This window comes from Lissotriton helveticus, chromosome 12, assembly GCF_964261635.1.
Source record: "Lissotriton helveticus chromosome 12, aLisHel1.1, whole genome shotgun sequence".
Lineage (NCBI taxonomy): Eukaryota > Metazoa > Chordata > Amphibia > Caudata > Salamandridae > Lissotriton > Lissotriton helveticus.
In genome coordinates this window covers 827,620,373-827,632,303 of record NC_136073.1, presented here as the reverse complement: position 1 = coordinate 827,632,303, position 11,931 = coordinate 827,620,373, and the positions used below count along the sequence as shown (strand labels likewise).

General features: G+C 42.6%; 1 protein-coding gene across 1 annotated transcript; it reads right to left on the bottom strand.

The window, feature by feature from the left end:
* Positions 1–2,196: 2,196 nt before the first annotated feature.
* On the bottom strand, positions 2,197–10,278 carry CTU1 (cytosolic thiouridylase subunit 1). Its single transcript, XM_078671194.1, has 3 exons — positions 10,154–10,278; positions 6,636–7,166; positions 2,197–5,000 (listed from the first exon to the last, which is right to left on the bottom strand). Exons 2-3 carry the CDS (start codon positions 7,129–7,131, stop codon positions 4,471–4,473), a joined length of 1,026 nt encoding a protein of 341 aa, XP_078527320.1. The 5' UTR covers positions 7,132–7,166; positions 10,154–10,278; the 3' UTR covers positions 2,197–4,470.
* Positions 10,279–11,931: the final 1,653 nt, after the last annotated feature.

The window sequence follows — 11,931 nt, the reverse complement described above, 5'->3', positions numbered from 1 at the left end:
CCAAAGGGTGAATTGAAAATCCTTTCACTCAGACTCCTATTCACTTCTTTGTGGAGTCTCCCTTGAGTCCCACCTTTTTAAATCTGTATGTGGCACCTCTCGCGACAGTAATCCATTCTTTTTGATTAGAGGTGGTGTCATATGCAGATGATACACAAATTATGGTTACCATCCACAAGGGGCTGGGCTCATGGTCAGAGAATGTCCGTGGATGCATGTCAGGAGTAGCAGACTGGATGTGTGCTAACTTCCTTAAACTGAACGGGGAAAAAACGGAGGTGATGATATTCAGATCGGGGCAATCAAAAGGAACAGTAACTGCTAGCCTCAATCTTTGGGGTGCTGGCCTGTCCCGAGTGAAAAGGTTAAGGATCTGGGAGTCCTGATGGACACGGAACTTTGCTTCAAGGCCCAAGTGAATTGTACCATTTCCACATGCTCCTGGCTCATAAGGATGTTAAAAAAAATCTTTCCCCTCATCCAGCATTCATCTAGAATCCAGGTAGCACTGGCCCTGGTAATGTCCAGACTTGATAATTGCAATGCCCTGTACCTGGCTGCTAATAAGGGCTTACAACATAAACTCCAGGTAGTGCAGAATGTGTTGGCAAGACTTATTGTGGACATTTCCAAAAAAACAATCAGCTAAGGGTCTAGAACACCTACATTGGCTTGCCATTGAACATCGTATCAGTTTTAAAATCACTGTGTATGGTTCATAAGTCATTGCACGCTTCCTACCCTACAAGGCTGAAGACCATGTTCAAATGGTATTCCCCAAGCCGATTACTTCGCTCCTCACCCCAAATCCAACAAATGGTACCAAGAAGAGGAAGTGGGGGATAAGGCTTTTTCAGTGGCAGCGTGTAAGATCTGGAATTCCCTACCCCTGGTGCTCAGATCTATCCCTCTTCTGCTTCCGTTCAGAAAAGCCCTTAAGACCTGGCTGTTCACCATTCAACGGTGATCTGATGTTCTTTCATTTTGCTTCTGGACTCTGTGGTATGGTCGGCCTCTCTATAGAGCCTGGATGCCCTTGGGTGACTGCTGCGCTATATAAATATCAAAATCAATCAATCTGGACAGTAGGTGGAGTACAAGGACCAGCAGCACTGCAGAAACTCATCCCAGTCTAACCTATGGTTCCTGCAGGCCTTCAGCATGTGGCCTCCAGAACCATCAATGCAACTGTGAACAGACAGGAAAAGTCTGCAAGCGACCGCAACCCTAAAACGAGGACCTTTCTGTCTTGGCAGATACCTCTGCACCCATGATCTTCCTTTCAGAGACTGCACCACTAGCATGAGGGTTAGTGTGCCTTTGCAAACATTACTTGCGATCTCCTCTAGAACAGTCAGTGAGAGAACGCAACTCTCACGTGTGGTCTGTGGCAAAGTACGAATCTTCAGGAAGGCAGGTTGTAGGTTCCAAGTATATCTTTATTTGTAGTTCAGTTACAGGAAGCGTAAGGTAAAGCCAAGATGTAGTTACCCACCAGGAGCAGTATATCTTTACTGCTCAGCCTGCTGACACCAACTGCCTAACCCCCTGCACCCAACATTCTATGCAGTCATCACATTCTATAGACAACTAGGCTGAACAGGAGGAAAGAGCAAAGGAAGAAGAGCGTCAAATAACCTCACGACATGGTCCTGTGTGCCTCCCCTTTCCTGTTGCACTGGAGAGCTTCTGGTACCACCAAGACATGCCAAGAGAAAGCTGTGTGTACACTCCGAACACTGCTGCATCGCTTGTTCCGTGTAACAGCAGTGACATCAATTGGTCAAAGGACAAGTGTTCTTCTGTCACTACTTCTAACTTGTTCGGGTACCCATCTTCAAAACTTCAATCACTTATGTCCGTACCACTCAGAAATAGCAAAAGACCCTACTACTGACACAGTTGAAGCCACTCGCGATAACATTTAAAAGTTGCAAGGGTCTCCTACCTTCAAGAACTGAGTAGGATATATGATTGTGCGAGTCCCCCACATTGATCTCCCTCTGCATTTTGGTTATAGAATTTGTGCAACCTGTATCCCTGCGTCCATTGTGAACAGGTCGCAAAGGGCAAACCTACTTACAGAGTAAATGCAATACTTACCAGAGATGAGAAATATGTTCAAAAGCTTCTTGAAAATTCTATGCTTAGATATTTACATATAACAAGTAATTTATTTAGCAAAAACAACAATGATTGGATGTCATATTTATTGTGAGTGACATGCGGTAGATGAACTGTACATTCTTCCCTATCTCATCCTGCAAGAGTAAACATTTTTTTTTTACCTCCATAGGTACACAAATACAGGCATGCACAAATACTGTTTACTTGCAAATGTTGGTTTGCAAAATAAAGACTTACTGGTATTCTCAATAGAGGGAATAACAGTCACCACAAATGACAGCTTTGTGTATAGATCTGAAAGTAGCAGTGTGATTGTCTTTACTTTTCATAAAAGAATAATCCCTCATGCATTCCAATAGAATCACTTCCTAGAAGGTAGAACAATACACAAATTAGCCAATGGTAAGAGAGAAATAGCCCTCTGTGGGGCGATAAAGCTCACTCTTTTGGCATTTTAAGGAATTGTTAATAGGCAGTTCAAACAATTACGCTGTCAAGCCAGAAATAAGAAGGACTCCAATGCCACACCTGCTAGGTTGGATTTAAATCCGCAGTTATCCTCATACACCAGTGGTACATGAGGTGAATGCCATGCCGAGGGCATACACCACCCAAGATTCCAATATCAAACAAGCATAAGGCTAAATTAATACAATGTAATAACCATTTACGCGGTGATGCAGCAAATGCTGGTAATGGCCTGTGGTGGATGGCACTGTGCAACTGAAAGTGAGGCCCGCTCAGTACATCTTCCAGCGTTCGCAGGTTGCTAATACTGCATACAGAAATGGTGCAACAAATTTCAAACCTTCAGGTAAAAGGGCTTTTTTCCTGCTCAAATCCTCATGAAATGCAATTTTTGGAGCTTTTCATGCTTAATACCTTAAGCCAATGGGTTTCACTTGTGCAACGCTGGTCAAAGATGTAGATATAGTAATTGGCTGTATCTCCATGTGCTGCCTAAGCCCACCACTGAGCAGAGCAAACAAACCATTAGCATAATGAAGGCTGTGATATTCACAATGAGGGGCTGAAAAATAAAGTGTATCAAAACAATATTCTACTTTCGGAAAATACCACACTATCAATTACGTGTCCAATAGCTAGTGTTCCTTTAATCTTGCCAAGGATTTAGAAAAAAACCTTTAATTGATAAATTAACATTTTACAAATGACTATCAAACTGTTGCGGTCTTATAATGGGTCATGTTGTAATGCTTTTCCTACATAATTTTCAGTAATAATGCATAGTACGTCAAAGATGGGAATAAAAGGAATTAGGGTACTTTCATTATATACAATTACCAGCCTTGGAATTGAAGCCATGAAGAAGCTATTAGTCAAACCACTAGCTACTGGACCAATGCTACCCAATTTGTTGCTTTCTGGAATGCCACGCTGGAACATTGAACTTCTTGAAGACCATGCCATTAGGCCCCAAGGTGTTCATGGAAGTGTGTCCCTTGACCATAATAGCTCAGCCAGTGCTTCATGTCCATTCCCGCCAACTGTTTAGGACAGCTGGCCCTGGAGGGGAGTCTTGAAGTCCACTTTCATGACAGTCCGCTCTAGCTGCTGAGCCGGCACCACAGTCAAACTTAACTTGATTGCTCGCAGTGTTAACCAACGAGTGACTGTAGTCTCACCTGGGTCACTCAACATGACAAGCCAACTTACAACGGGTCGCTCAACGGTTCAAACCATTTGTGCACCCAATAAACCCTTTAACCAAGTTTGCAAGCAGTTGGTCTGGTAATTGATGGATCTTGACAAAACCCTAAACTTTGGAGGTGGAAATCTCTACGGTTCTTTTCAAGGGATATTTAATAGTGCATCAGTGATTAGGAGCTAAAAAAATTATACAAGTATGTCTGCAGTCCTCTCGACTGAGACGGCCTAAGTGGCGTAGGGAAATAGTATAAAAATGCTGTGGCAATCTGCAAGCGAGCAGAAGGTACCGCCAGTTCTCATAAAAAGTTGACATTTACAATGTCAAATTGCAATAAGGTGTGTAAGAAAACATCTTAATTTGGCTGTAATTCTACAAAAAATCTGATATTCAGAATTGTTAAAATATCACACTTGTCAAATAGATGTCCAATAGCTAGTGTTTCTTAAATTCAGATAATTAAAAAATACTGTAGTTCACGGGTTAACATTTTAGAGACTGAAATCAAGCAGAACTTTAAAGAGAAATGCAGAATAAATAAAGCACAGGCCCCAGAGAAACTAAAAAGAGAATGCACACTTGCACACAAAACTTTGTCTGTTAGAAGTAACAGGATGAAATATCTTGAATTAGATTCTTTTTTTTTTTTAACAAATCTCTGCATAGGAACCTGATCAAAAATCTACATTTTTCAGTTTCCGCTCCTCTTGCTCGGTCAGTGGCTCCTGGGCTAAAAGTTTGTGTTGTAACTTGTGGTGTTTGCCAATGCCCAGCTTGGGTAAGCCGCGATTCAATCCTTCTAGGAGGACGCAGGCCTTGCAAAGTTTCTGGCTGGATATGTAGCCGCAGCGGCCACAGGTCCCTTGCACTGGCATCTTCACATCCTCCTTCACAGACAGGTTCTCCCCCGAGTGGATGATGTCTATAATGGCGCTGGGCCGGATGGACTCCAGGTCCTTCAGGAAAGCCCGGGCATACCCTCTGTAGGCGTTGGGCGAATAAATGCACTCTGTGGAGAAGTAGTCCAACTTTTTGAAGTAGGCGTAGAGGACTATCTCCTTTTCATAGGCATACTTGAGAGGTTTGCATCGAGGAATAGCTCCCTCGCTGCCAGTAGTAATGAAGGTGCAGCGCCGGAGGCGTGCAATATCTCCTCGCAAGAAGTTCATCAGGACGGTCTCAGCTATGTCATCTGCATTGTGACCTGGGGGAACGAGGAAAAAAGTTATTGTACAACTACACCTCTGTGATGGAGATTTAACAAACTTTTGTGAGAAGTCTAGTATCGTAACTAATAGCAAACTGCCCAAACAACAATGGCATATATTTAATGATACAAGAGAGAAGAAGTAAACATTTAGCAACCTCATTTTACAATGCACTTTTACACTGGGTTTGTTCAGTATTCTGGGACAGTCGGACATTAAAAACTCCAAAGAATAGGACATTTCTATAGATTTCTGAAAGGAAAGACAGTTGCAGCCTGCAGGAAGTGGGTCAGCCTCCTTTTCACACCGTTTCTAAAGGGTAGTAAAAGTGCTTCACAAAAGGTGTTTTGAAAAAGATACAGATAAACAAAAATCTGAAACTATTTTTCTAATTAATGCATTCTGCAATTATATTTCTTACAAATGTAATGTGTTTCGAACAAATTAATTTGAATCATCACGTATTCCTGGGGTGAGGACTTCACTAGCATCGATTAGGGAATGCTCTCTCCCTCATTAAATTGATACCACTTCCGAAACATAATGCTTAAGTCACACATTATATATATATATTTATTTTTTTCACGAAAACAAGACTCGCCTTTTATCTAGGGAGTAAATGGCTTCTCTTGGTCCATGAATTCTGTTCAAAGCTGAATCTGCGGATCTAGGCCCTTTCAAAGTAAAAGAACCCCAATAATCACACGAGGGGTGTTGATGATCGAGAGTGCTCTTAACAACAGTTTCTGGAACTAGGAATGTAATTGCCTTTCAGAAAAGGCTCGAGGTGCGCACTGGAATTTGTAATGTCTATCCAGCCAGCCTTCTGAGACTTGAGGTAAACCCTGGAAGACAGTGCTAGGAAAACTAGGGAACTGTTGTGAATGTATCTGTACAGTTACCCTACACACGAGGACTGAGGGATGACTAGTTTGTGGTGGGAAGGTCCTGGTACTCCCCTAAAACAAGGGGAAAACACAGCTGAGTTGTTATGGTATAGTTAATTAGTTGTAAGGAAAAGATGCTCAAAAGTAACTACACTACTGTGTCTCTTTAAAGAGTCCATAAGCTGTGTATGCCTAGTTCTTTGTAGTAGGTCTCTGTTTCACTCGTTTATTGATACAGACATGCTACTTTCAAATGTAACAATGGCCATGTGTAGACAAGTATGCGTTCTGTTTTTGGCACACGCCATGTACTGTAATAAATGTATTATCGATGCATGATAGGAAACGCAATAAAAAAAACAAAATGGTGTGGTACCATTAATCTAGGATTTCAGTTTAAATGTATTTGACTGATGTCCTCACCCCCCACAAGTACTTTAAAAATGCAAATATACCCAACACATGTATTTGTTTGTTTTACAACCTTTCCAGTTCCTTAATACATTTTTCAAAATTTGGACAAATGTGTTACAAAACTGCAAGCCAAGTAGTAAAATTGTATTTAGGATGTCGTTGTTGTGTTAGTAAAATGTTGGTGATGACAATTACTACTACCACTCACTCAAATACATCGTAGAATTCATATGCAAGATTTGCAAGCACCATTTCATATATTTCAATGCCATGCTCATGAACTATATCACTTGCACACACTTTTCAAAGTGCATGGACCCTACAGCTTACCTGTGCAGATCTTGTCCACATGCAGCATCATGGCCCCCCTGTCTAGGGCCTGCCTCCTAAACACGCCGCAGAACGTACAATTGTTCTTCAGCCCAACCTGTTTAACGATGTCATCCATAGTCCAACCGTACAACTCCTCATAGGAGACAATCTTCAGAGGCAACTCATACTGCTGCTGGTTCCGCTTCACCGTCTCCAGGGAGTCATCCCGGTAGCCTGTGATGCCTTCATCCACCGACAGCAGTATCAGATTCAACCCGTAGTCATGGCGCTCGTTCAGCAGCTTCATGACATGGGCCAGAACTGTGGAGTCCTTGCCGCCTGAAGCACCTATCCCTACAGTCTCTCCGCGACGGAAGAGGCTGGCAGATATGATGGTCTGGTGGACCTCCTCCTCAAAGGCCCAGAAGAAGCATTCCTTGCACAGTGAGTGACCTGTCTTCGGCCGACGTAATACAGCATTCTTTACCTCACAGGCACTGCAGCAAACAGGCATGATGGCAACAGTAGAGCGTAATGGGTCTGGCCAGCCTGTAAAATACATGAGAAAATAATTTCAGAACAAAACAACCAGAATATGCTCTTGCGCATCTAGGACCATTGAGTTATTACTAGGTATTGGATAAATTCCCACATGGTGATAGAGGCAAGACCTACATTGCGATTCATAGACAATACTCAAAAGTCATCCTGTGCTTCATTTGTAGGTGGAGTAATGACAGCGGTCGTACCCACCCACTTCAGCACATCCTGCCTCATTTACAGTGCGATGGAAGGAGTTGTTGCAAATGGCAAAACCAGACTCAACTCAACCATTGGGAATGCCCTTTTGGTGGGCCTTCAGGTGGAAGTGACGGATTTTCAGCCAAGTGTAGGGTGGTTCGCCCCCAACCATTTCTGCCCGCTTCCCAGACCGTGCAGGACTGTCATATGAACCACTGCAAGGAAAACAGTTAATTGTCTCTCATGAGCCGGTTTGTAATCTTCAAGCAGGACTGAGATATCTGAAATGTGGTTCTAGAAATGTACCTCCGGGGTACTCATTCAGTAACACCGTGTACCTGCTTTTCCACTAAACTGGACTGGTACATTGGAAGGTCTGAATTTTTTTTTAAAGTGAGACGGAACAAGATGTGCCTGCCAGAGTCGTATGGCTAGAAGCCCAGAAGTAAAGTTTAAATTACTTGAGGTCTAAAAGTAGAAGACCATAATGGCAGACATTGTTCCTAAATCATGCTAGTAAATTCACGGCCCGACCCAAAAAGCAGAAACAGCACCCACACGGTTTACTAAGTGTAAATTAAATCTCACAGGCAATAATGGGAAAGTGGCTTTTGGACAGCGAGCCTTATTGTTTTGTTTACTATTATGTGATGGATAGAGAGTCTATGTCCAACACATAAGGTAAGAGAGGAAATAATGTTAAATGTGCAAATGCACCATTCCTGCGAATAGTGTGGCTGGAGGAAAACTTCCAGAAACCAGTCAAAGGGAAAAGGAGTATGCCTGATAAATCTACGATTCAAGTAAGTTTCCAAGGCATAAGTCTTAGGATTTCATCAATTCTGAAAATGTGGAAATGTATCCAAATACTCGAGGAATCTATGATCATGGATTTCATTGTTTTTTCACTTGAACTCTCCCAATCCTCAAGGTTGTTAAGAGAACTCCATCCACTACTGGATTCTAAAGATCCTACCCTAAAAACTTCCTATAATGAGAGTTAACTTCCTCATTATCAAAATATGAGATGCTGATTAGTGAATGTATATCACACTTCGGTGCTCATTCAATTAGAAAGACCATTTAGGCAAGCTGTTTTCCAGATCCCAAACAGAGGAGTTACAGATAATAAATGGAAGGTTGGTCACGTGTAGTTAGAAACCTAGTCTTTGATACTAAAAACGTGGCCCCAAGTGACAAATTGGAACAGTGTTAAAATCATCTTACCAGGAAATAGCGGTAAGCGTCCGTCCCTACTGAACACCACCCTGTTGCAGTCAAACACTAGTGACCACCAGCTTTGACTACAACTCCTTGTGCAATGACTTGCTATATTACTAAATAAACAGACTCCAAAAAGTCACTATGCTGCAGTTTGCCTCATCTTCTCAACTTTGGGTAGTGCAAAATATCAACCTGCATCCCAGATTCAAAATTGGCTCCCTGTAAAAGACAGGCCAAGCTTCAAAATATTGTTACGTATATTCAGATGTCTGGAAGGTTCAGTGTTAGGGAGAGAATGGAATAGAGTGCGGGAGAATGTGCAGTGAGACAACGTGATAAAATAAGAACTAAGAATCAATTCTTGAACAAAATCCTGCTTTGGTTGCCCTACGTTTTGCAATTTATCTTACGGCGAGGAAACTTGAAAATTAGATGATGGATCAGAATCTCCATGTAGTAATTCATTCACTGAGAAACTTGCAAATAATCGTTATGTGGAAACAAGAAGAAGACATAAGCACCAAGCAGCCTTTAGATTTGCTTATTAGCAAATTCCCAAATATATATTTCTTTCACGTGAACGCACTATGAAGAAAGTGCTTGTTTTCTAGAAGCAGAACCATACCAATTTAGGAAGTGCTGCATGGCATGGCTGAAAACCAATGACAAATAAGCCTTGAAGGCGAAAAAGGTGATTTTGCCAATGTTAGTTTCTTTAGCTGCCTGTCCCTGATCTCCCACAAAAGCACAGGACACTACCTACTTCTCTCTCAGTTTGAGGAAACTCCAGGTTGGCATTAACTGGTTCAGGAAAGGCTGTTTTTTTATCAAAACTTTTTTGGTAAAATGTAAAAAGCTAGAGAAATTCATTACCAGTAGATACAGTGCAGTTCAACCTTGCCTTTAGCTGGAAAATTGTTTGCAAGAGGCTGATTCTGCCATCAAATATATTTTGGGGCACGGGCCTGGCTGGAATAATGCCCATACAACTTGAAATGGCTCGAATCATCCAATTCTGGGTAATGTTACCAGATGAATTGTTGCCACCTAAGCAGTTGCCAGTCATAGCTGCCAAGTTCCCAGCTCCAAGTGTGATCTGTTTCTGCAACCCAGATTCAGCGCTTAAAATCTGGCACTTGTAGTCCTCTTTTACAATTGAACAAACATTAATAAAAGTGCCAGAATCAAAACAAAACACAGAACTGAGGTAGCACGTCATGCATGGACCAGGGAAACTTGGCAGGGCAGCAGCCTTGTATTTTCCTTTTGAATTAGATTCCTTTTTAAATAAAATAAATAAATAAAATAAATAAAGCCATTTTTGTGGGGTTGTGCCATTGCAAAAGGAGCAACTGAAGGGAACCAGTACTACAGCTCCCAGAATGCACTCGGGTATTAAACGAAAGCCCACGACCAGAGGTAGTACATGGGCATGCCGGTCCACGCGCATCAGTGCTCACGGGTGGGCTGGCTGTACTCGCGCGATGAACCGTGTCACTGCCGGGCCCAGCACCGGTACGCGGGATGTTAGAAAACCCGGGCAGTAAAAACATTGTAAAAGGTCATCTCACCGGTTTAGACTGCAGAACTCCGCCGGGTCCCACCACCTGCGCCCTCCCTGATGAGCAGGTACGAAGCTTCATCTGGTACGGGAAGCAAGCGAGGCCAAAATGCTTTACTCAATACGCTTTCAGGAACAGTCACTTCCGGTAAAGCGCGGACTACAGCGCCATCTGGTGGCAGCTGATAAAGGTGAACATTCTCAGGAAGTGCTTGATGCAAATGAGCTTAGTCAAGGGCTTTTAGGTATAGCAGATTCATGCAGATCTGAGTAGAACTCGTTTTGTAGTGTCCAGTGAAAACCGATGAAAATGTGTTAAAGTTACAGAGAAATGGTGCGTTCCCAGCAATATATTGCAAATACAATGGTTAAAAGCCACCGGTACTTCAGGATTTCAATCTTTATTTTTTTTAGTAACCAGGATGGTGCACAGCAGCATTTATAAGCTAGGTGTATACTACTGATCTCTGAATATCCTGCAGAAAATTTAGTAGAGGTCGAACGGCACATTTTATCTACGCTATTTACAAATTAAATAACATTTCTATTTGTGCACTATGCAGACAAATAAAATTCTGAAAAGTGAAGGCGAGTAGGTTGGACAATAATTTTAAAGTGATTAAGTGTGCGGTATTAACCAGTGTTTAATTTGCAAAATAAATACATAAATAAAGGTGCTCAAAGTTTTTCTTAGGCAGTGGCTGCCTTACTCACCTGCCGACACCCAGACCCTTTCGCATTGGAATGATCCACAGCCTGTATGGATAAAGACCAAAACTGGATTGTACCAAAAAAGCAATACACCCTTCATATTGGAGGAGCTGGTTGGTATTCTCTATCCTGAACAAGTTTGAGAAATCGTGTAAAATAAGGGACTTTTCTGTTATAATGGTTCCTCCCTTCACAGTTCTCCCTGAATTTAACTCTAAGAACTTGGTGTGTCTTCATTACAGCTGTGAATAAGATTTTCCAATGGCCCACAATCCGCACCTAAAACACGCTGGCCCTGGTCACAAGCAGGATGAACAATGGACACTCTATATGCCGGAACCAACATAAACACACCACAAGGCTGCAGACCATTTACAACTCAGCTGCCAGAGTCATTCTCAACCTCCCACACTACATGTGCATCACATCAAACTTGAAGGAGCTCCACATGCTCCCCATTCACAAACCAGCACAATTTGATCTCCTTACCGACGGGAAACATCCTGAAAAACGAATTCGGAACAACGAGTTCCGGAGTCACGAAAGCGGAAGAACGACTTGCCCGAACAACGACTCAGAAGGCTGGTTCGGTCTAGTGTTCAGGCGAGACGGAGTTCCGCTTCCGTCTTTGTTCAGGATAAACCTGCCTGCTCAATTTCTGTGTGTACCTCTCAGCACTGATCTCGTTTCAGCCGTCTCTGGTGAACTTCCCTGTTTTGTGTAAACCTCCAGAACTGACTCCATTTAAATCCCAGTACACTGTTGCCCTATAGGTCACTGCACCGTCTCGTATGAACATGCCTGCATGCACGTCAGTTATATATCGATCTGCACTGCTCCCAATACACTGCCTGATGTGAAGAGTCCTGCTTTGCCAGCATATGAACAACACTGTGCCAAACAGATCAGCCCGCTACATCCGACCTCAATGGCTGGTCAAAATGCGGAACAAAGAAGAAACAGACAGCCGCTGCGCAATTTTGTATACTGATCTTTCCTCACATCGCGAGTTTGGAGTAGCGTCGCAGAGGAACAGGTAAGAGAGGTTAACGTTCAGTTGGTGGGGGGTTTTGGGTT

Excerpts from the sequence above, each read along its gene's own strand:
- CTU1 (XM_078671194.1), bottom strand. The coding sequence starts at position 7,131 with ATGCCTGTTTGCTGCAGTGCCTGTGAGGTAAAGAATGCTGTATTACGT. Across the intron at positions 5,001-6,635 it reads TGTGGACAAGATCTGCACAG|GTCACAATGCAGATGACATA; the intron begins GTAAGCTGTAGG and ends TCGTTCCCCCAG.